Below are 26,420 nucleotides of genomic sequence, written 5' to 3' on the forward strand. Positions count from 1 at the left end.
GGGAGTCAGCAAGCAAATAGTCCTGATGTCCAAATCAGGGTAAAAAAGGGAACAAGTGCTTTGAGGAAGTTAAAAGATAAATTCCAAGTTCCAAAAGATCCTATATCTTATCCAGAGCTCCCCACCATCCTCAATTTCTCTGATATCCTCCATTGTATTGCATTGCATCTTTAAAAACTCCTTATTAAAATGTAAACATGCTTTTGACAAAGAACTGGGGGGTGATGATGGAGAAGAAGAAACAGCTGAGCCAATTTCCTAGCTCTACCAGATAACTAGAGCACCAGAGCATCAAGACCTGAACCCAACCCCCACAGGCCTCAGGCCAAGCCTAGAAGACTACAAGTCTTCTTTCAACTCCCATAGTCAAAGGCAGCAAGGCCCTCAGTCCTCTACACTCCCCAAAATCCACAGCCAGGGTTAGAGACAGCCCCTAACTAAGGAGGCAGGCTCTGAGGGCCAGAGCTATTCCTTGACTAGAATCCCAGAATCTCATAGTCACAGAGGACAGGACCTCAGTGGCCATTCAGTCCAACCTCTCAAAACCTTCAGCAGTAGGTGCCATGACTAAGCCATAAGACAGCAAGGGGATCAGTTTCTTTGGAGCCTATCACTATGGCCTCTGGTATTCAAGAAAGTGGTAAAGAGGGTTGGATCCACAAAATGACAAGCCTGGCCCAGGCTCTGCTCTGCAGAAAATCCTCAAGAAGTTCTGGACATGCAAAAAAATTATTTTTTTCTATAATTTGGGGGTTTTTCCCCCTGTTCACTTAAAGTAATGAGAACTAATTCCAATTTTGTACTGTTATGAAGTCTCCTTCAAAGCATGTTGACATTGGTTCAACAGTCATTCATTCAAGGCATTAAGTGGTCACCATGAGCAATGAGTTGAATGAGGTCTAGTTATTATACCAAAATACTATGGTTTACAAAGTGTTGTTTTAAAAACACATAATTAAAGGATTAACTAATACTTAGCTGTGCATGCCTGAGATTTCTTGCTAAGACCCATCCCTAATAATTTATGAAAATGCTTTTCCCTTCCCCCCTTCTACTGAACGCTACACTAACCTCAAAAACAACTAGTCAGAACATTTCATGCTCTGCCTCTGTCAAATAGTAAAGTGTGTGCCTGGATATGCCAGTGAGTGCACTTGTTAGCAGATGCTCTTTTTCCTAATATGCTGAAAAGGTGCCACTTGGCTCCTTCTTCCTGCACCATACAAGAGGTCTCACTCAGTGTGAGACTGGAACTTCCTGTTGCCTGGTGCACAGTATCTCCCTGCTCTGGGATGCTTCTACAGAGACTGACAGTAGCTAAGTCCAGCAGCATCATCTGTAGCTCATACCCAAATACAGACCAGAAACCTGCAGAGATCAGACCAAGATGGGCAGACTACTAGAAGTACTATTGAAAGCTTGCAAGTCTCCAGTTTAAGCTGTCCCTGAGATTCTGGAAAACATAACACTCAATACCCCAAGAAAACAGCAATAAACAAGTCCAGACCTTCCCTCCAAAAATGGGACCAAGGCCAGCCCTAATATAAAGCTCAAAGATAAGCAGCAGACTGGAAAAATAAGCAATCAAAAAAAAAAAAAAAAAAAAAAAAGAATCCCACCATATAAAATTATTTTGGTAACAGGAATGCTGACACAAATCCAGAAAAGAATGACTCCAAAACATCTACAAGCAAAATCTCAAAGAAACAGTTTTGGCAAAAATTCAAATAAAATTACTAGAAGAGATGAAACAAGAGTTTATAAAAAGTTAAAATATGTTTGAGAGCACTAGAGGAAAAAACTGGAAAATAAATAAGAGCTCTGGAAAAAAAATTAATTGGAAAGGGATTAATAGCTTAGAACAATGATCTAAAAGCTTGCCCAGCAACAATTAAAATTATAAATGAACCTGAAGACCAGAATGAGCCAAGTAGAAGTCAATAACTCCAATAAAAAAAAATTTTTTAATAAAGTCAAAAAGATGAAATATAAAAGAGAATTAAGTTACTTCAAGGGACAGCTAGGTGGCACAGTGGATAGAACACCAGCACTAGAAACAAGATTTGACTTCAAATACAGCCTCAGATACTTGACACTTACTAATTGTATGACCCTCCTCAAGTTAAACCCTGATTGCCTCGCAGAAAAAAAAAAAAAAAAAGAATACGGTCTCTCTTAGAACTAGGAGGCAAAGTAGAAAATAGAAAGAATTCTAAAAAGAAATCCCAAAATGAAAACTCCCAGGAACATTATATGTAGTTAAAATCCAGAGTTTCCAGGTCAAATAAAATATTCTGCAAGTGATCAGAAAAAAAATTCCAGTATTAAAGAGCCACAGTCAGAATCATACATAAAATAGCAGTCCCTACTATCAAAGAATAGAGTTTGGGAATATGATATGCCAGAAGACAAACATATAGGCTCATATCCAAGAATAACTTACCTACAAAACTATGCATAATCCTACAGGGAAAAGAATGGATCTTTAATGAAATAAGAGGATTTTCAAGCATTCCTAATGAAAAGATCAGAACTGCATAAAAACTCTAAGTTGAAACATAGGACTTAAGGAAAATATACAAAAAAAAGCCCAGATAAGCAATGATATTTACTTTCTAATATGGAAAGAGAATAAATTTGTCCCCTCTGAACTCTATCATCATTTGGAGACATAGAGGGATTCTAATTAAACTGAAGGCAATAAAGTGGTCCTGTTATGACTTAATGATTTTTAAAGACAGTGAAAAGGCAGAAGAACAGAAATATACAAGTGAGGGAAGGGGAAAAAAGATTAGAGAAAATCGTCTCACATAATCAGAGTGCAAAAAGGAGATATCCATAGAGGAGGGGATGAGATGAATGGCTGACACCTAAACCTCACGTCATCTGAACCAAAGGACGGAATATGTGCACACATGCCCACCACACACACATACACATCCCTACACAGATTTAAGTACAAAAATACACTTCTCTCAACGAGGAAATAAGAGGGAAAGAAAAAAGAAGGTGGAATAGGGAAACAGAGGGAGGTAAGAGATTAAAGGAGGGATTAGTCCTCAACAAAACAAACCCTAAAGATATAAAAAAAGTTTGTAGGTCTTTCTGAAGTAGCAAAATATGGGAATCTGAGAGGGGGAGCCCAACAACTGGGAAATGGATGAAAAAAATCAAATATATAAATAAGACATATGCAACAGAACACTTACTGTGCTATAAAGAAATGATGATGGGTTTTCAGAAAAATCTGGAGAAAGTTGCATAAACTGAAGCAAAATTATGTAAATGGAAGCAAAAAAACAATTTAAACAGTGACAATACTATAAAGATAAACATCTTTGAAAGGACTGTGTTCAATATAATAACCAACCAGGATTCCAAAAAGCTGATTATAAAACATACTATCCATTTCTTGATAAAGAAGTAAAAAAAACCAAAATGGATAATGAAACAGACACACATGCCCACACATACACACACACACATTTTTTCTTTCAGACAGAGTTAATATGGAAACTTTTTTTGCTTGACTACACACATGTAGCAGTATTTTTTTTTCCCTTGCATTCTTAACTGTGGGAGGAAAAAGGGAACAAGAGTAAATTTTTGCTAAATGAAAGAATAAAATTTATTTTTTTTTAAAGAGACCCCTTGAGAGCAGAGGATGGAACACAATATAGCATTTTCACTCTCTCTGTTATTTGCTTACATTTTGGGTTTTTTTTTCTCAGTTTTTCTTTTTCTTCCTTCTTGATTTGATTTTTCTGGCGCAACCAGATAACTGTATAAATATGTATGCACATATTGGATCTAACATGTATTTCAACATATTTAACATATATTGGACAACAGCCAGATGGGGGAGGAGGTGGAAGGAAAAAGGAGAAAATTTGCACCAAAAGGTTATGCAAGGATCAATGTTGTACAAATTACCCATGCATATGCTTTGTAAATAAAAAGCTTTAATTAAAAAAAAAAAAAAACTAAGAAAATTTGAAAGAAAAATAGACAAAAAAGAGGAAAGCATATAATTGCATTCCATTGTCAAAATTAAATGTGGTCAAAGAAGGTGCTGAAGGCAGCTTGTACTTAGAAGCCTTTCAGAGCTGATTGTTAAATTTTTAGTATGAGCATTTACACCTTGGGAATCAGTAGATACTCTGGATAAGGACATGATTTCATGTTTTATTGATTGTCTAGACATAAGAAAATGTTGAGAAAATGTCATCAATAAATATTAAAATTTTAAAATAGGACATGGGGGAAAAAAAGAGACCCCTTGAGGATCAAGAGATTACACAAGGACATAAAGCTATGAAATGATGACAAATGAGAGACCACCTGGCCAGCTCCCTCTAGTCAAACCCACATGAGCTGCACTAAACTTGAAGGCAAGAGAACCTAAGTCTGGACCTACGTCTGACAAGCGGGATGCCCTCCATCTCTGCCTATTTCCCTAGCAGTAAAATGGAGAGGATAAACTTTACAAGGTGCTGTGAGGACCAAATAAGACATTTATAGCACTTGATAAGTCTTAAAGCATGACCAAAGAAGAACTAGAGATCATTATTGATCACAAAATAGAAATTTTGATTATATCAAATTGAAAAGTTTTTGTACAAACAAAACTAATGCAGACAAAATTAGAAGGGAAGCAATAAACTGGGAAAACATTTTTACAGTCAAAGGTTCTGATAAAGGGCTAATTTCCAAAATACAGAGAGAATTGATAAGTCAAAGCATTATATACAGATGTAGCGATTATTGCCATTAGTTTTTGTAACAATATTCAAAAAGAGATGTCAATTATGCATGTGCTTACTTCTTTATTTACTTATAGTCTGATAAAATTCTGCTGCTTTAATGTTTTGGTGGGATTACAGAATACTATTATTTATTATAGTATACATGTCTTTCCATTTCAGGAAACAAAATCATTTCATGAATGTCTGCTGCACAAAAAGGACATTTCTCTATAACAGCAAATCCGTATTTATTATCTGTAGTAATTTAATCTAAAAAATGAAAATTCCTTGTTATTTTATTCAAACTTTTAGAAATAAAAAGTCATAGATTTAGATTATTGAGAGATTCATGAATGCCTTTCAAATTATTTGTTTCTCAATTAGGTAAAAGTGTTCAAATACCAAGAAAAATTGCAATGCTGAAAAAAGACTGGCTTAGGAAAAATATTTTAAGTTTTAGAAAATATTTTTATATTCAAAATACTAACAAGAAAAATATTTGATTAAAGACATAAAAATAAGATATCTTTTACAAATACCAAAAAGATATGACTAGTGGTGTAAAAACCAGGTTACCATTAAAAAAAAACAAGCACTGAGAAACTGCTGAAGTCAGTGTCTTTACACAGTCCCAGTGGCTTCAAGTATGGATGGATTAGCCAGGAAATGCTAGTGTCGCCCCATTTGTTCAAATGATGTCAAGAGCCCAGGGATGACTTTTGAAAGAAAAACATGACACAATTATTTCTAGTGCTCAAGTTTCCAAAGAAACAAACTATAGTTTCTAGTACAGGAAAACCAACGCTACTCTAAGAAATCGATATAATCTCCCCAAATTGCTGTGAAAACAGGATTTGTATAAATTATGATGGCAAGTTTCAACAAATAACAAAGCAGAGGAGCCCTAGGTTAACAAGTAACAAGAACTCACATAATGACAAGGAATAGCTATAAAAATCAAGAAACTTGAGTATACATAGTAGCCTTATGTCTATTTGGTTTTATAAAGCTCATTCATGGTATAATCACAAACACAATGCATACAAGGACAATTTCATCATAAAATCAGTATGACAGTACTTCAAAATTTGGGGTTCTTAATCTGGGCTTAACCTAGGAGCTTGCTTCTTAAAACATTTTGATTTCAATATAACTGGTTTCCTTTGCAATCCTCTATATTTTATCTTAAGCATGTACAAACATAATTCTGAGAAGAATTCCACTATAGACTTTATTACCAGAATGCTACATAAAGTATCCAGGACACACACCCAGAAAGTTAAGAATCACCTGTCAAATGCTCCCCAGAACTGGGACACCAAAAGAAAATCTAACACAAAAATGAAATTGCCTATAATATGACTTAATCTAGAAGTAACTTAGCCTTGCTGTGAATGTTTTAAGAAAAAGAAGTTTTTAGTGAAAACCTTCATTTGAAAATTAAAGATATTTCCTAAAAGTTATATAAAAAGTCATCCATTAAATACTGTTTACTACTGCTTGTACATGGAAAGAGGCAAACCAAAAAATAAAACCAATTTTGGGGGAATCAAAAAAAAAATTTTTAAAGGACATGAGAAATCTGAAAATAGAGAGGCTGAGGGTGATGGTCTCTGAACTGGAGAAAGGATTCCCTTACTATTTATTGTCCATCCAATTCCTCACACAATTCAGAAGATAATCCTGAGTTGAGATGGTTCATCTCTTTCCCAGAATTATCCATAACCATCAGAATAACGGTGAAAACAAGAAGAAAGAAGAATAGAAAATGAGAAAGCCAGTAAGGAGGGAATTAAAAGAATTCTGTAAATATTAAATTAAGGGCAAATGTCCATATATACCAATGTCAAGGATTCTGAGAGATCTTAGATATCAATAAATATTATGAATTGTCTTGATAATATATGAGGTAATGTCCACCTTTAATAATACTACCGGAAATACTATGGGTATTTTATTTTATTTTTTATATTTTTAATATATATTTACATATATAATCATACATAATATATATGTATATTAAAGAATATCCTTATTTTATTATTATTATCATCATCATTATTATAAAAACTGCCTGCAGGACCCCAAGCAGCTAGTGATATAGTGAGCAAAGCATCTAGAACTGCCAGAGTCAGGAAGACCTTGGCTAAAAACTGGCCTCAAACCCTTCCTTGGCAAATCGCTTAATTTCAATCTGCCTCAACTTCTCACCTGCAAAATGAGGATCATATAACTTACCTTACAGAGTAAATATTAAATGAGATAACATATATAGAATGCTTTGCAAAGTTTAATGTGCTATATAAGCATTGGCTAGTAATAAGAGAAGGAAGAATAGAAAGAGGAGTAAAATAAGAATGACAATAATAGCAGCTACTTCCCAGAGCTGCTATGAGGATAATTTGAGATAAGCTATATATGTTCAGACCTTTGCAAACCTTAAAGAGCTATATAAACCCTAGCTTTTATTATTATTATCATTATTGAATGCTATCACAGTCCACAACACTGGCTAATACTAATCACTTAAGATGAATGTGCAATGAAGGAAAATAGGGTGGTATGTGCTAGGTGAGCCTCTGCATCAACTTCCAGTTCCCCTCTGATCTACAGCAGCAACCTGTGGGACCACCAAGTCTGCTTCTAGCCCAGCCCTTGCTGGGATGTGTCATTCCAGCATTTTCAGCAGCCATGACTTCTGACAATCCAAAAAAGTTCTTGGACCAAAGTCCCTGGCACTGTCCAAAATAAGGAGGTCTAATTTTGCTGCTCTAAATACTAATGGAAATCTGTCATTTCCTGCACTGGCATGGTATACAAAGAACCACTGGCCCTTTTCCATCACCTTCCACAATAAATCATCCTACATATAAATAATTAGGATAAGAGTTTCTAGAAAGAAGGGACCGTAATGGGCTGAAGCTCTTAAAGCTCTCGTTGCACTGCGGTTCCAAGCATTTGAGGCTAATTAGCAATTGGACAATACTCTATTAATATATGCTTGGAGAAAGAATGGCCCCGCCTACTTTCTGTGCAAGTTTGAAGTGTTGTATAGGAGATTACATAGAGGATTTAGTGGGTGGAGTGTGAGAGCCAGAGGAACTGCTGCCCAGATTCGTGTCACCATTCCCCTTCACCTCCACAAAGAATAAAGATCAAGTATTTTCCCTTATTCTGACTCTGGCTTATTTTAATATACTCTGGGTGCTAAATGCGGTCATCACAAGGAACTATCTCCTTTTCCTAGAGAATTTATATGCAGCAACTTTATGTTTAATTTTGAACCATTTATTCCAAAAACATTTATAACTCCCAACCATAAAAACATATAAACATACTCTGACAAAATAGAGCATAACAAGTGACCAAAGCAGGACAGGTCTCTGCTTTCTACTAAATACCACTGATCATGTATTTCATTATCAGTTTCATGAATATTCAGTGCATAAGGCTCACTCCATGCTGGCAATTTAGTAAAGCATGCAAGGACATCTCCTGGCTGCTTAGAAGACTGCACAAACAAGAAACAAGTATCACTAGGACTTAAGAATTGGAGGGTATCCCTCAAGATTATATCCCACATCCTCATTTTGTGGTAGAATAAAACTGTAAGCCAACAAGGAGAGCATTCAAACTGCTAGGAGAGGCGGGGTTCAAAAGCAATGTCTTCTCAAAAGCAACAGTCTTTTGGGGGAAAGAAAAAAGAATGAATTTTTCTCTCTCACCCAGGCTGGAAGTACAACAGTCACTCAGGGACCCAAGCCCACTGATAACTGACCTCCTCTATTTCACCCCTGGGCAGTTCTCTCCATCAGCAGACTAGGGCCCACCCCATCACCTTAATCCCAGGAACTAATCATATTAACAAACTCAATGCCAGGCTACAAGAAACAGAATACAAGGTCTGACAAATTCTACTGTGTTAGAAAAGTTTCAAGTACAACTTCAGGGGAAAAAACATACTTGATTTTCAAGGATCAGATTAGTTTAATAAGAAAAGTTCAACACCAACAAGGAGACCACTTGTTGATTGATTCTTAAGACATGGAAATTCATGAAACAAATAAAACTACAAAATGGCACCCAATCCTCTATGATCTCTTCAACTTCTACTATGGCAGAGGTAGACTCATCTTAGGTTTAGCAACTAGCAAAACATTTTTAATGGGATAATAACGGATACAGAGGGTACCAAAAAAATGCACTTTTTTAACCATGTAAAAACTTAAATTTAACTACTGATACTAAATATGAGGTTCTTGTCCAGTTATCAGTGAGTGCACATGCCACTGGAAGAATTGAATCATGTCAATCTTGATATTCTCATTATAAATGGAACTGTAAGATAAAAGAAGCTGCTTCCCAGGTATTCCTTTAAAAAGCTAATAAAATAGTTGAACTCTTGCAAGTTTCATGAGATATTTAATAGCCATCTCATATTATAGAGCTCATAAGTATTTGCAAAATAGCCACAACGAAAATAAGTGCAACTTATATGTCTAAAACTACTATGGAAGATAAAGGAGAATTCTAAGGAAGAATTTAAAAATAATCAAATTAATATATAGGTATGCATAAATCCAAAAGTGAACACAGAAGAGAAAAAAAAAAAAAAAGAGGCTGGAAAACATCAGGAATAAGATTTCAAGGAAAAAAAAGTCAAGTAGACTAACTAGAGATTCTTACCGAAATACCATGAATATTCCTTTGAAAAAAAAAGAATAAAGAATAAAATAAAATAAAAGACATGGCCAAGAGAGTAGCTTGTTTTGTTTGATTTTGTTTTGGCAGATAGTGATCAAAAGGAGCTATGATTTGAAACAAATTCCCCAAAAGAAGTCTGCCAGAATTATGGAGAGTGTCTAACCTACTCCCAGAGAGAACTATTATATTAAAGAAGAGAACACCACAAGAATCTAAATGGAAGAGAAATTCATAAAACCTCCAGATAGTCCTAATTTTGGATATCATTGTAATATCTTTATCATGCCCCTTAAAAAGATCCATAATCACTCACTGGGTAATTTGCATCAGATTGAGATAAATTCACAAGAAGTCAGAATTAACCACATTAAGAAAGACCAAGTGAATGAAAAATCCAATAGGATGGACAAGTCACAAAGTAGGACCATCACAGAATGGATAGATGTGCTCCCAGAATTGAACACTGGCTATACTGACTGCCTTTTGGAAACTATGCAGTAGTGTATTTAATGGCCCTGAACATCTTAAATTTACCAGATCTGTCTTTTTTAACATCAATAATTATCTGATGATGCTGTAGGATTATGAGTCAAAGAAAATTACTATCTGAAAAAATTTAAATTGTTGATCACCCAAAGAGCAATGGAGAGGTACATAACAGGTTTATCAGCAAATTTAACCAATTGACCAAGAACTATGCAGGAGAAAAAGAATAAAAGATGTTACCAAAGAGAACCATGACTGGAAAGAAGGAAAATTATGCTCCCATTTTTGCATACAACGAAAGCAAAATCATTACTATGTGACCTTTTTAATTATATCATGGGAAAACATGTGAATTTTAGAATTCACATTAAGGTCAAAAAATCTATAAAGAGAACACCAGAGCAGCTGATAGCCCCCTATAGAGGATTTATGGGAGGATATGGACAAAGTTGCACAGATTGAGAAGGACTGTTGGATGTATCAAAATTGATGGAAACACAGATCCAAAAATGTATCCCAATGTTATCCATATAACACCTAGGTTGAACCAACTAGCAAAATGTTTTTAACAGCTAATAAAGTCTTGATATTTATTGATATATATCTGGCAGTTAAGAAACACTAAAGCAAAGCAAAAATACATACAAAAACTTAAATATAATTACATATTAGTGGCCAAACTGGTTACTTCAGTCTTAGGTGACTAGCAAAGATCTAAGTGAAAATTATAAATTTATTTTGAAATCTATATGTTATACATGGTGAAATTTTATTATGTTACAAACTGTAGTTTTGCTTCTCTCTAGTCAGAGTAATGTGAACATACCAGTATGACACAGTTTTCTCATACTCACTCTGTCTTTATCATGCAGCATGTCTGCATATGATGATCTAAAAACAGAAAAAGACATTAGAAATCCTTGGTTAAAAACTATATATATAGTTACAGTGTCATCTCAAGTTCTCCTCTGATACCTAATCATGACCGAAAGAAGAACTATAAAGGCCTCACAAAGGCTTTATCAGCATTCATCAAGTCTAATCTATCCTACCAATCTGTAAATACTTGGAAATATGGAAAGAACAATAATAAACAAGCCTTGCTTTTTTATCAAAGGACAAACCTCACTAAGAGCCAGAGATTTCATACGCAGATGACAAATTTTAGAGGACAGAGTAAATTTCTTTCTTTTTATTAAATTTTCCTTTTTTTTAATCAGCAAAAATGTGCATTCTCTCCTTCCCACACCCTTCAATTTTCAATTGGATAAGAAAACAAATATGAAAAACATATATAGTCAAGCAAAATAAATTTCTGCATTGATCATGTCAAAAAATGTCTTATTTTGCATTTAATCCTCACCTGTCTATCATGAAATTAGCAGAATGTTTCATCAGGAGTCTTTTGAAATTGCAGTTGGTCCTTATGCAGATCAGGGTTCCTAAGTCTTTCAAAGTTGTTCATCTATAATACTGTCACTGCATAAATTGTTCTCTTTGTTCTGCTCACTTCACTTTATGACACAGTAATTAATGAAACCATATACCAAAGGCTAAAAGGTTATGATATTCACCTATGAAAGGTGAACCTCCAACAATGAAATCATAGCACTAACATCTCCATGCAATGTGATGTCATGTATTTATGGGCCTATTCCATAATTATGTCCCCATTTCCTACAACATTTCAAGGGGTAATGATTTGCTGGGGTGGGCATTTCTTCCACAAAGCAGAACTCCATCTCTTTTAACACTTTGATAGTCTCTGAGAGTTGCTGTGGTTAAAAACAGCATCACACTGGTGAGAAGTTTCCAAACACTGAGCTACACTCACCTACAAATTCAGGCTGCTTAGCAAAGTGCATGGCACATATTGGGCACTTAAGAAATGTGGATTGATTGACTAATGCTGAAAAACTTATATTCAAAGCCCTCTCAATATAAGCAGGCTTCCAAAACTTCAGTACCAGGGACACACTATGTGAGACTCCAGATCACATCTGAGCTCTAGGAAGCCTTACTCTTCCAAAAAAGAACAGACACAAAATTTAAAAATAAATATTTCTTATTGAATACTTCTACTTCTTGTCTGAAGTTAAATGTTCAAACCTAGACCATACCAAGTAGACTATCTGGGGATTTTCCCACTGGAGATATCTAGGCTCCAACTAGAAATTATCCTCTTCTTTTCTCAATATTTAAGATGCTTATTTGCCTTATAACTATTTTTTTGTGGCTCTATTACTATAAAGTTCCTACATATCTCCTTGGCCTACACTATGGTAATTTAAGATATTATGGTTCATTTTGAATAGCTCAAGGATGGGGACAGGGAGAAAGCAATGCACAGTTCCATTCCAGTCATTCTAATCCATATAATAAGTATAATCTCATTTCAGCTAAACATGTAGATCTTTAAAATTCATAAACATCATCTCCCTAAACTTTTGTTTTTCTTTTGCTATAGCCTAAGCATGTTAGAACTAATACAGAATATATATCTATTCACATAGATTCATAGGATTGAAAGCTGGAAGAGATCTTAAGCTTTTCTCTAATTTAATCTCTTCATTTTCATAGATGAAGAAACCAAGGTACAAGAAGTCCGAAGAGTTACCTAGTATTGCATCATTGGTTAAGAGCAAAACCAAAATGAGACCTTCTGATCCCAAAACCGGGGCCTTTTCCAATACATAAAGCTCCACGTTTTTCCATTAATACACAACCTAGAGCCTGTACATTGGTGTCTTCTCCAGACACCTGTAATATGATTATTACTACAATGCCTTTAAAGCAAAGACTCACTCAAAAGGAGTTGAAAATTCAGTGAGTAATAATGAGACCTGGCAAGGAAGTAGTATCCCATCCAAATAAGCTACAAATTTATCCCTGTATTGAACATTCAGCAAGGACAGAATGTATATAACACAACAGCCTTGCCTCTGTTCCTATTTTTAAAGGATCCCAAAAGAATTTCAAAACTACATGGAGCACTGCTCCATCATTGGCGTGTAATCTCTTCAGTTCCATCACATAAACTCCATGTTGGTTAAGTTGACAGCATTATAACTATTCAACTGTTACTGAAGTCCAGTGTTATCCTACCTTGCAATCTCTTGGTGATAATCATAGTGCTCATCTTCCTCCAGCCACTCGACTGAGCCTGTTGTTGGGTTTGCCCGTCCACAGAAGACCTTCATGGTGTCAATTAGGCCATCTGGTTTTGGTGCAGAAAAGAGAGTTCTCTTGAGTTGATTTTAATAAAGAAACTTGTATATTGGTCCACTTATCAGAAACCTCTTCACACTTAAGACCCCCCCCAAATAAAGTGGAAATAACTAAATCAATGTGCTAACAAGCATAAACCATCCTATCTTCAAAGAATTCTAATCAAGAATGGCTAATCAACATGATTCAGTTAATTGCTTCTTGAGCTTTAAAGATTTGAAGCTTTGATTATTTGCAAAATTGTCAAACATGTTCAATATAGCTTAACTCCAATCAGAAAACACTGTGCTAAAAGGTCTACAAGAATAAAGAGTCAAGCTAAGGGTCAACAACTTCAGTAACTCTAAAAGAAATGAAATAGTGTTCAAGATACTGTATAAGCAGGATGGGCATAAATAGAAGGAAAGGGTGGGAAAGACAAGGGGAAAAAAGAATGGAGAAAGAAATGAAAAAACAAAAGGAAAGAAAAGGAAAGGGAAAGGGGGAGGATGCCACCAATAATTGCTTCCCTTTACCTCGAGAAATACAAAGATACCAAATAATTCAAACAGGCTGGCTAATTTTCTGCTAAGGATTATTTTACACATATAAAATTCAAAGACCTACAGCTCTATTACATGAACAATCACATCCATTATCTGCTTTGTCAAAAATACCATGTGCAATGAAGAAATTGAAACTATTTCTAGCCATATGAAAAGATGTTTTAAGTCATTATTAATCAGAGAACTGCAAATTAAGACAACTCTGAGATACCACTACACACCTGTCAGACTGGCTAGAATGACAGGGAAAGATAATGTGGAGAATGTTGGAGGGGATGTGGGAAAACTGGGACACTGATACATTGTTGATGGAACTGTGAATACATTAAACCATTCTGGAAAGCAATTTGGAACTATGCTCAAAAAGTTATCAAACTGTCATACCCTTTGATCCAGCAATGTTTCTACTGGACTTATATCCCAAAAAGATCTTAAAGAAGGGAAAGGGATCTGTATGTACAAGAATGTTTGTGGCAGCCCTCTGTATAGTGGCCAGAAACTGGAAACTGAGTGGATGCCCATCAATTGGAGAATGGCTGAATAAATTGTGGCATATGAATATTATGGAATATTATTGTTCGGTAAAAAATGACCAACAGGATGATTTCAGAAAGGCCTAGAGAGACTTACACTACTGAGTGAAATGAGCAGGACCAGGAGATCATTCTATACTTCAACAACAATATTATATGATGATCAATTCTGATGGACCTGGCCATCTTCAGCAATGAGATGAACCAAATCAATTCTAATGGAGCAGTAATGAACTGAATCAGCTACACCCAGCGAAAAAACTCTGGGAGATGACTAAGAACCATTACATTGAATTCCCAATCCCTATATTTTTGCCGGCCTGCATTTTTTGATTTCCTTCACAGGCTAATTGTACAATATTTCAGAGTCCGATTCTTCTTGTACCACAAAATAACGGTTTGGACATGTATATTTATTTTGTATTTAATTTATACTTTAATATATTTAACATGTATTGGTGAACCTGCCATCTAGGGGAGGTAGTGGGGGGAAGGAGGAGAAAAATTGGAACTAAAGGCTGGCAATTAGCAATGCTGTAAAATTATCCATGCATATAATTTGTAAATAAAAAGCTATTAAAAATTTTTTAAAAATACCATGTGCAAAAATGTTTATAGTAGCCCTTTTTGTAATGGCAGAGAATTGGAAACTGAAAGGATGCCCATCAGTTGAGGAATGGCTACATAAATTATAGTATACAAATGTAATGGAATATTATTGTTCTATAAGAAATGGTAAGCAGGCTGATTTCAGAAAAGCCTGGAAAGACTTATATGAACTGATGCTGAGTGAAGCAAGCAGAATAAGAGATATTGTATACAGTAACAGCAAGATTATATGATGATCAACTGTGATAGACTTGGTTCTTTTCAACAGAGGTGATTTAAAGTAATTCCAATAGATTTGGGATGGAAAATGCTATCTGCATCCATAGAGAATACTTTAGAGACCAAATGTGAATCAAAGCATAGCATTTTCTTTTTTGTTTGTTTGCTTATTTTGGTTTTTTTCCTCCTTCTGATGTGACTTTTCTTGCATAGCATGATAAATATGGAAATATGTTTAGAAGAATTGCACATACTTAACCTCTATTGGATTGCTTGCTGTCTGTGGGAGGGAGTGGGGGTAAGAAGGGAGAAAAATTAGGAACATAAGATTTAGCAAAGATAATTGTTGAAAACTATCTTTGCATGTATTTAGAAAAATAAAAAGCTATTTTTAAAAGTGTCCAAAATAAACAGTGAGCTTGTCTATGAAGCTGGGTCTGAAGTAAATCAGGCAAAGCCAATAATCTTTTTACACTTAGTCCATGTGAAGTCACAATCACTTCTCAAGGCTTACACATTTTGCCTCTGTAATGTCTCATTTCTTTCTATGCCCATTATTTCTATCCTAGTTCAAGCCCCATTTGTCAACGATTTCTTAACTAGTCTCCCCATCTCTAATACCTATTATAAAGACTGTGTACTTGTACAACAATTATTTTGCTAAATTATAACTGAGTCATACCTTGGTCTACCATCTTTAATAACTCCCCACTGACTACCAGAATATCTCTATACGGATCTCTCTTCCTCTCTATATGATCATGATTATATATGACAATTTTGTGTCATATTCCTGGGAACTTAAAAATTTATCTTTTTGAAGATTCACTAAAAAACAGCACCACAAGATCCGCTTTGCCTAAATTTTTGTTGTTTACAATTTCTTTAGAAAATGCACTTTTCATAACCATCTGATTATCATTCTCTTTCTGTAACTCAAATTCAGAAAGATGTACTGTGACAGCCACAAAATACAACATTTCTCTAAACTCCTCTCTCCTGGCAATATCCAAGTGCTTCAGGCAGAACTGGTAGTTTCTAATACTTTGTCTGTCTTCCACTTCACTAGGAATTCTGAAGAAAGACCAAACTAAATTCCTGCTTTACAATTTCAGTTAGTTACCAAAGAATAAAACAAAAGCAATGTACCAAAGATAAAATCACAAGAATAAATTTATATTTCTACATTATATATTTTATTTATATTATATACATGCAATTATATATGTACATCGATATTATTTAATCCACTTCTAAAAATGCTACTTAAATTATTTTTTTGCATATAAATGAAGGGGAAAAAAAGCCCAACCTCATCAACATTGAATTCAAAGTCCTTCAAAATACATGGCTCTAACCTAACTTTCTAGTATTCCCCTATGTAAACTTGACCAAATTCCAATCAGACTGGAATAATCCATAATCCATGAATCCATGAATACTTTCCTGCATTTATTCATGAAATAGGATGTATTTAAATTTACACAGAAGTTAAAGTTTTACAAAGCAACTGTATGTACATTATATCATTTGATGCTCACATCTACATTGTGAGGTTGCTAGTGAATATATTCTCATTTTACAGATAAAGAAATACATTCTGTGGCTGGGTAAATTGTGGTATATGAATGTTATGGAATATTATTGTTCTGTAAGAAATGACCAGCAGGATGAATACAGAGAGGACTGGCGAGACTTACATGAACTGATGCTAAGTGAAATGAGCAGAACCAGGAGATCATTATACACTTCGACAACGATATTGTATGAGGACATATTTTGATGGAAGTGGATTTCTTTGACAAAGAGACCTGAGTTTCAATTGATAAATGACGGACAAAAGCAGCTACACCCAAAGAAAGAACACTGGGAAACGAATGTGAACTATCTGCATTTTTGTTTTTCTTCCCGGGTTATTTATACCTTCTGAATCCAATTCTCCCTATGCAACAAGAGAACTGTTCGGTTCTGCAAACATATATTGTATCTAGGATATACTGCAACATATCCAACATATAAAGGACTGCTTGCCATCTAGGGGAGGGGGTGGAGGGAGGGAGGGAAAAAAAAAAATCAGAACAGAAACGAGTGTCAATATAAAGTAATTATTAAATAAAAATTAAAAAAAAAAAAGAAAGAAATTCTGACTTAAGCAACCTACTCTCATATGGGTGGGTCTCATCTGAGTTCAACCCTACTATGCTATTTCTTCTGACTTCATGTCTTTCTTATCCAGATCTACTGTCAAATCTCACCTATCCTTCAAGGCCTGATCCCAAGGCCAGCTCCCACCTGAAGGCTCCCCTGATCCTTTCCAACAATGTGGCCTCTCTGAAGTCCCCCCATGATACCTATTTGCACAGAGGTAATCTGGAATTCTAAAAAAGACACCCAGCTTGGAGTGAAGAGATTGAGTTTACATTGAGGATCCATTACTTACAAAGTCTGTGACCAAATGGCCATTAAAGAACCCTAGTACCACCTCTCTCACAGTGTAAATGTAAGCCAAAGTGCTTTAGAAATAGCTATTCTTTGAAATGCAATCAATCAAACACTGTGTAATTATGATCATCAAGTCTGGCTCCAAGGAAGAATTGACAAAATGGTCCTCCTTCCCCTCTTTGCAAAATTCAGGATTGCAGATGTGGAATACTGCCAAAGACAGTTAAGGCATTGGTTGGTTTTTACTTATTTTTTCCTCTTTTTTAATTTCTGTTTCATTAGATGGCACACTAAGTAGGAGAATAGGAAAGAATATTCAGAAATAAATCTGATATAAAAACAAGAAAAAAATCAAGATTCATTTTCAAAAGAAAGGTGAATTATTATTTATCCTTAGGCAATGAGAAAAAATAAAGCATGGCTCTTATATCTTAGCTTGCATTAATTACTTGTGTATTTCTCTCACCATTATCACCTCTCTTCCAACCACCACTAAATTTTAATTCCTTGAAAGCAGGAACTTAACTTGTTTTTGCAACTATAGCACAAACTATTAGGTTCCCAATAATTAGTAACAACTATATCAACTACCTAAACCACTTAGGGAGAAAAAAAAGCAAACTGTTTTGAACAAGGTTCATTTACTTATTTATTCAAGAAATACTAAGTAAACAACTGTTGTGTGCAAAGCATTGTGCTAAATGTTAGGGAGTCCCAAAATTTAGGTAAGAGCAGTCTTCACTGAATTCACAGGTAAGAATCAAATAGAGGCAAGCCTATTATACTCCACAAAGCATCCTAAATCTGAAAAGGAAAATCATTCCACATTGAGGGAACTGAGAAAGGCTTCATATTGGAGGCTTTAAATTAAAGAGAAAAGTAGAAATTCAACAGGCTGAAAGAAGATAAGAAGGCATTCCAAACTCAGGGAACAGAGATCAAAGAGAAAAAAGCAGAACAGTACACAACCCGTTCAGAAGCAGAGTGCCACATTTTAACCAGAGCATAATCTGGTGCAGAAGGAAGTCACAAAATATAAAGCTGGAAGAGAAAAGCAGTATTAGACTATGGAGAACCTCAAATGTTAAACAGAAGATAATTAACTTCACATCATAAGCCAAAAATCAAATTAAATTCCATGATTATGAAAAGAATCTCATCTCCATTTATTCTTAGAAACTGAGTAATCAAAGATGATCAGGATTAAAGGGGGGGGGGGGGGGGGAAGCTGTCTTCAGTGTAGTGACTTGAGGTGCTGAAAGGATACCTAATCTGAGACACATTCTAGGGAGTTGACTCTGGTGCAAGGTTTATAGGAAAAATGACTACTAGATTTGGAAATCATGTGCCAGAGTTAACAGCAGAAACCAAGAAACAAATGAGAGTGCCAAAGTTAGAACACAGAAAAGAGAGACCACAGCAGAACTGGTTAGATGAGAAAGAATTATAAAGGCAGGATGGGGGCACCAGTCCTTGGTGTCATCTTCAAAATCTTTCAACCCATATTCTAGCCAAAGCCATACATCTCTCTGTTATGCCCCACCCCCTCTTCTGACACTGTCGCCACCCTCAACATCTCACATCTGGAGTTTTGCCATAACCTGCCATCAAGGCTGCCTGCCTTAAGTCTGTTTTCCAGGCAAGCTGTCCTCCACTCAGCCACTACAGCATAGGTCTGATCATGTCACCCCACTCCTCAATAAACTCCAGTGACTCTTTGTTGCCTCCAAGAGCAAATGTAAGCACTCATATTAGCATTCAAAGCCCTTCATTTTTCTCTTGGTCTCCTCTGATCTCCCCAGTCTTGTCACACCTTATACCCTAACATACTCTTCAATCTAGTGACACTGGCCTCTGGCTTATTCATATCTGGAATATTTTCTCTCCCCCTCTCTACTTCCTGGTTTTCTTTAAGTAACAAATAAAATTCCATCTTCTAAAGGAAGCCTATCCCAAGCTCTCTTAATTCTAGTACTTTCCAATTCTTATTTCTTATTTATTTCTTATACAACTTATTTGAACATGTTTGTCATTTCCCCCATTCAAGCTCCTTGAAGGAAGGAGCTGTCTTTTGCCTCTTTTTTATCTCAGTACTTAATACAATTCCTGACACATAGTAGGCACTTAATAAATGTTTACTGATTGATTTACTGACTAGGGAGTATAGAATCTATGCAACCAACAGAGATGGGAGGTACTAGTAAAGAATGGCTAAGTCAAAATCAATTTGAGGATGACGATTTAAAAGAGTACACTAGATCTGCTCATCAGGAATTTATTCGTGACCTTTGGAGAAAAAATCTCAGTGTCATGATCAGTGTGGAAGGCAAAATATATGAGGAAATGGAAGCACTGGGAAGAAAATATTTGAAAGAACTTTAGTAATGAAAGGGTTGAGGTACACAAGAACTGGAGAGATTAGAAGAATCAAAGGAAGCTTTTTTTTTTTCCTTAAAAGATTGAGAAAACTATCCACATGCAGTGTGCAGGCAGAGAAGCCAAGGGAAAAGGGGAGGTTAGAGAAACATGAGAGAGAGCCAATGCCAGGTCCAGGTCCAAGAATTAAACAAGAAGAGAACAGACTCAAAGGTACAAGTCTCAGTGGTGTCTATAGATAGATCCTCCTTCTATGATCAGGGAAGGGAAAAAAAAATCGTGCAATGATGTTGAAAAGTTTTTATGGAACAGGGAAGGATGGCTGAGGGAATTCAGGCCAGATGGGCTAAATAATACTCAGGAAGGCTTGCTCATCCCCTGTAAAAGTGGAGAATGAGAGAAGAAAAGGTTGGGAACAAGTACTATGGCAAACATTCTTAGATCATGTAGAAGACATTCCAGTATCTGGGCACATCATTCCAGAATTCTCTCTGCTGAGATGCTCAGTCTGTACTTTTTGTGACACCCCCAGGAAGTGCTGTGATGTCAGCTCCAGAAGTCTCCTCATGTCAACCTTTTTTACACACCTTCAGTACTTCTAATCATTCTGACCACCAAACCCTCATCCCTCTCACTTTTTATTTTGTCTTAACAAAGACTTTTTTCTTCAACTAGATCCTTCTATTGTTTCTTCTTAGATCTTTCACCTTCTTCTGTTCCTCTTGTCTATTTCTTGGATACTTAAAGCTCCAACACTTCTCCCCCTTCAATTTCTCAAGTCCTCCCATTTTGTCCTCTTTCCAAATTCAATCTCACCTCCACATTTTCAAAGTCCTCCAACTTCAAATAACTTTCATAGTTGCTTCTCTTCCTCATCAGTTCAAACCCTTCTCCCGTGTAATCCATTTTTTCAGAAAAGGTAAAACAATGAAGGTACCCTTCCTGGGTGCCTTGGGGAAGGATGGAGAAACAGCAAACTTACCTATCCTTCACCCAAGGCAGCCTTCTAGCTCTTAATAGTGCTGTGCTTTTGACTGCTATGAGCTGGAGGGCCAACCAGGAGACTCATTCTTAGCCTGTTCTGCCATTATTTTATCAGCAAAGAACATTTACTTTTTGATCCCTGAATCCTTAAAATATTTGTAACAATAGCTCGTATTTATATAGTGCTTTTAAGATTTGCAAAGCACTGTACACTTGACCATTTTTAAACTAAGACAGGTGGTTAAGTGACCTGACTAGCATCACAGGATTACTACAAGTGTCAGGGATGGAATTTGAATGCAGAGCTTTCTGACTCCAGAGAATTTTTCCTCTGGCTCAATACAGAATCATCTGGGCTTTATATTTGCTCTGTGCTTCTTTTCTTATTTAATCAGCCAGGATGGTTATAAGAATTTTCCTGAAGTCAGGGTCAGAAAAGACCTGAGTTCGGAAGCCTATCTCTAACCCACTGAGCAGTCCCTGAGCACAAGCTTTCATTTCCTCCTCTTTCTTTAGAAAGGATTAGACTACTTGGAGAAGTCAAGTGGCAGAATCGATGAAAGGCTGGCTCAGCAAGCAGGAAATCTGAATTCAAATCCCAATTCATTTCATCTCTCATAATCACAAACTCTCAGTCACAGAATCAGTAAGCACTTATTACCAGGCACTGTGCTAAGCATTGGGAAATAAAACCTTGTATTCCAAATTTCTTTCTCTCGTCCCCTCTACCCTCTTAATGATCTCTCAATATAATGGGGGAGACAGCAAGCTATATTCAGCATAAACAAGAAACAAAAGGCAAATCGCTTCTCAAGAAGGCAGAATTTTGGTTAATTCTTGGCAGAATTTGATCGGTAGCTATGAGGAAAGAGATTATTGAAGAAATGGGGTCAGAAAGCACAAACACCTGGAACTGGGTCTTTTGTGTGTGTGTGTGAAACAGCAAGAATGTCGGGGACTCAATCAAATAGCATGTTGAAGGGAGCAAAGGGTAACAAGATCCAGTGTTACCAAATCAAAGAATTGTGTCAAGGTGTAAAAGGGGAGAAGATGGAGACCTATATTATAAATTGCTTTCAATGCCAAGCAAAGAATTTTGTATTTGATCCTAAAGGTAACAGGGAGCCACTGGAATTTATTAAGGATTGGACCTTTGCCTTGGGAAAATCACTACATGGAGGATACACTGGAATGGACAGAGAGTTGAAGAGACACTCACCAGCAATTATTGCAATAATTCAGGCATGAGGTGATAAAGGCCTACACTAGAATGGTCAGTGCCTGAGGAAAAAGAAGGGTATATCTGAGAATATTGCAGAGGTGAGATCGACAAGCTTGGCAATGTTCTAGATGTGAGGAGGGGGGCAAAAGATAATGAAAAGTCAAGATATATGGTACCCTCAATTGATATAGGAAAGTCTGAAGTGGGGGAGTACTTAGGTGAAAAGACACATTTGTTTGTTATGCCCAAATGCATACCCTTTGAGCCAGCAATGTTTCTACTGGGTCTGTATTCAAAAGAGATCATAAAAAAGGAGAAAGGACCCACCTGTGCAAAGATGTTTGTGGCAGCCCTTTTGTAGGGGCAAGGAACTGGAAACTCAGTGGATGCCCATCAGTTGGGTAATGGCTTAAATAAGTTATGGTATGTGAATGTTATAGAATATTATTATTCTAGAAGAAATCATCAACAGGATGATTTCAAAAAAGCTTGGAAAGATTTAACATGAACTGATGCTCAATGAAGTGAGGATTATCAAGAGAACATTGTAACAAGATTATGTGATGAACAAATAGGATAGACTTTTCAACAATGAATACAAGCAAGAAACTTGTGATACAAAGTGTATCTACATCCAAAAAGAGAACTACGGAGACTGAATATGGATCAAAGCATAGTATTTTCACCATTTGGGGGTTGGGGGGTGTTTCTCGGGTTTTCCCTTTTGATCTGAATTTTGTGCAACATGATGAACATAGAAATGTTTAGAATAATTGCACACACTTAACCTATATCAGATTGCTTGCTTTCCTGGCAGGGGCAAAGGGGAGAGAGAGAAATTTGGAACACAAGGTGAATATTGACAACTATCTGCATGTATTTGGAAAAAGAAAATACCATTAAAAAAGAAAAAAATGTTCAGAGTAAGTTTAAAAAGAATTGTTTTGAACATATTAAGTTTAAAATGTCTGCAAGGAATCTAGTCTCAGGTATCTGAAAGGCAGCTGCTGGAGATGCAAGATTGGGAGTCAATAGAAAGTGGAGCAGGAGATGGTAATTAGCTCTATGTAAGCTTTATAGAGATCATCAAGTACAAAAGCAGCAGCCCAGATCCAAGTTCTGTGGGATATCCACAGTTTAATAGGTATGATCTGGAAGAGGACCCCATAAAGGAGACAGAGAAGGAACAGTCAGCAGGCAGAGGCAGAGGCAGAAGAACCAGGAAAGAGTGATGTGCTGATGTAGAGGAGAAAATTTCGAGGTAGCTGATCCAACAGTATCAGAGAGGTAGAAAAGATTGAGGACCGTCTATGGCAATTCCAGATCAGTCTTGAAGGCCATTAAGACTGTTTCAGAGAAGGAACACACATAATAGTAAAGGAATTCCTTACCAAAAGCACCTCATGTCACTGACATCAGAGGTCCAGTCCTCATCTATATAGTTATCTGTATATAATAATACCATTATTATTAATGGTATAGGGAGAGAAGCATCACTTTATGGATTTCAGGTCCTTGATGTGATTGACTGTGCTCCCACATAAGTGATACTAATGAACATATTCAAGAATCTGGCTGTCTGTGCTTACCATAGATAAAAATCAAACATAGCTTTATATTTGTCAAGGTCAGCTTTCTCACCTTTCTTCTTGAAGAGCTTGTAGAAATCTTGAGAACTCTGTCAAGAAACAGTGGATAATGTATAACCTATATTGGATTGCTTGACATTTTGGGGAGGAGAGATGGGAAGGAGAAAAGGAGAAAAACATGGACCTTGAAATCTTATTTAAAAAAGAATGTTGAAAATTGTCTTTACATTCAATTGGGAAAAATAGTATTTAAAATATTTGTATTATATATAGTATGTGTATAATATAAATACAGTAAATATAGTAATACTATTTTCTAAAGAAATTTTTAAAAAACAGTGGATGCAGAATTCTAAAAGGCACCTTCCCATCATGAAGCAAGCTTTCACTAGAAATATCTTGAAGTACTGGCTTTTACAACAGTAATGAGCTCTTCAAAGGGATGGAGTGAAGACCACGTAACTATACTTTTTCCAAGTGCTCGAAGGCTTTATTACATAGATCAACAATTGATTTACTTAGCAGCTATTGTGTACAAAGCATCTTGAGAAATCACAAGTAAAATGGTCTCTGCTCTCAAAAAGTTTACAACCTAATGGGAAACACAACACTGGTTATGAAAATAAAAACTTTAGATGGTGATAAGTTAAATATTGATAAAAAAATTTTTTAAATAAAAAATTCAAGAGTAAATAAATTGAAAACAGCAATAGAACAAAGAGAGTTTTTAGCTTTCTAAAGAATGATTTGAGGAGGGGCAGTAAGGTGATATAGTGGATGGAGCACCAGCCCTGAAGTCAGGAGGACCTAAGTTCATATGTGGTCTCAGACACTTAATATTTCCCAGGTGTGTGACCCTTAGGAAGTCACTTAACCTAAATTGCCTCAACAAAAAATAAAAAATAAAAAAAAATGGTTTGAAGAAAGAAATGGGATTTGAGCTGAATGCTAAAAAGTGGTAGGAATCTAGATAGAAGAGAAGAAAAGGATATGAAATGTTTGGGGCACATTGATAAGTTGGATTAACATAGAAGAGTAGAAAGGTATGAAAAACCAAGTTTCACACTGTGGAAGGCCTAAAGGAGTTTGGACACGTAGGCAATGGATAAATTATTGAGTTTTTAAGGATTTCTCAAGTATCAAAGGCTTTGGTAAGAAGGTGAAAAAGTATTGCTGCCCAACAATAGGGAGCCAAAAGCTCGGGTACAAGATCAGTCAGCATGTTCTCCTTCAGGACAGGCTCCACTTTGATTCTCCCTTGTGTACCTCCTTTCCTCCCATTAGCTTGCAATGTGAATTTACTTACATGGAAGTTCCTAGAATCAGCTACTAAGTTTCCCTTTAGCCTTTGTATCCCTTTTGTACTGCCTTTGTAGCACAGTATTTGGCACACAGTAAATTTTATTGATGGGCTAAAAAGAGACAAACTTGCCAAAAGCATTACTACATACATTATCCTGAAATGCTCTAACATTTATTAAGTAGGAAACCTTGGCCAAATGAGACACCATGTAACTGCATGTCTAACTGATCCTAAGGTCTCATCGGAAGTTCACAAGATAGGGAGATGCAATGCCCCTGTCATCCCCGCACTCCTAAGGCAACTTTTCTTACTTACACATGTATATCCCCACACAGCTTTTCTACAGCTCAGCCTTTTTCTGCTTTGGCTCTCTCCCAAAGGTCAAGAGGTACAGGAAGGGGCTAACCCAGTATTATTTAATCGGACTTTCTCGAGTCCCTGGGCATCTTTATCAGACCAGTCCTTTAGAGGGGCTCTCTGGGCGCCAGTCTCCAGCACTTACGCAGGACTTAATGGGGGCCAGACACAGTAAGCAGACTCTCAAAGGTCCCAGCCTGAAGCCCTCATCCCAACGGGACGATACTGCACAGAGGTTTGGGGGCACCTTCGGACGTTGAGCAGAGAAAAGGCCCATCACTGACCAAAATCGTGCAATGGGCTGAATTTGGGGTTTAACTTCTTCGGGGATCTTCATTTTTATAAGCAAAGGCGGCTCTGACCCCTACGGAAGTGGCTGCGGGCGCCCCCTGATGTGACTCCTGCCACGGTCCCCTCGGCAAACGGCAGAGCGGGGATTAGCATCTAGGTGCTAGACAGGCCTAGAACTCCTCAAACCTAGAACAGGGTCCTAAAGCAAATCCTGGGGGGAGGGGCCGAGGTGCGGACACGCCCCCTCCACAGGGGGTCGCGCTCGGGGCGGACCCGACCACCTGGGGCCCCCCTTCCTAGCAGGGGGTCTGAAGGGGAGCTCTCTCGGCCCCACAGACAGGGATCCCCTCGACTCTCCCTCTGCCGCTTGCGCAGCGGGGAGGACAAGACCAAAGGAGAGGAGAGGCAGCAACTCGGACCAGGGAGGTGTGAGTGGGGGTATTTTAAACTTTTTTCTTTCGAGGACCCCTCAGCCCTCCTCTACACAAGCCTGAAGCGGGGGCCGGGAGCGCTGCCTCCCCTCCCGCCGCTTCGGCCTCCTCTCCTACGGCCAGTCACGCACGCACGGACCGCGCCTGCCACCGCGCACGCGCACTATTTTCTCTTCGCTCTCCCTCCCCCTCCACCTTCCAGCCCCCGCTTTAGAACCGTAACGGTCGATCGGCTGGCTACGTGTCTCACCGTCCCCGCGACCCGCTGCTACCGCCAGCGCCATCTTCTACCGGCGACCAGCCGGCTCCGAAGCACGTGTGGGGGGGGTGGGGGAGAGGGGGCGGAGTAAGACTTA

The 26,420-nt window shown here is 37.0% G+C and overlaps 1 protein-coding gene across 3 annotated transcripts in view; it reads right to left on the reverse strand.

The window, feature by feature from the left end:
- Window positions 1-26,420, reverse strand: part of PRMT7 (protein arginine methyltransferase 7) — a 67,880-nt gene that overhangs the window by 41,370 nt on the left and 90 nt on the right. The window contains exons 1-3 of one of the 3 annotated variants that reach the window (XM_051974939.1): window positions 26,315-26,413; window positions 13,041-13,152; window positions 10,790-10,826 (exon numbers count right to left, since the gene is read on the reverse strand). In XM_051974939.1, the coding sequence (XP_051830899.1) occupies window positions 10,790-10,826; window positions 13,041-13,152; window positions 26,315-26,348 (183 nt within the window). In that variant the 5' untranslated portion in view covers window positions 26,349-26,413. Of the gene's footprint in view, window positions 1-10,789; window positions 10,827-13,040; window positions 13,153-25,626; window positions 25,832-26,314; window positions 26,414-26,420 lie in introns of those variants that run through there. The other 2 variants (XM_051974940.1, XM_051974941.1) reach the window with 2 other exon arrangements.

This window comes from Antechinus flavipes, chromosome 2 (genome assembly GCF_016432865.1).
Source record: "Antechinus flavipes isolate AdamAnt ecotype Samford, QLD, Australia chromosome 2, AdamAnt_v2, whole genome shotgun sequence".
Taxonomy (NCBI): Eukaryota; Metazoa; Chordata; class Mammalia; order Dasyuromorphia; family Dasyuridae; genus Antechinus; species Antechinus flavipes.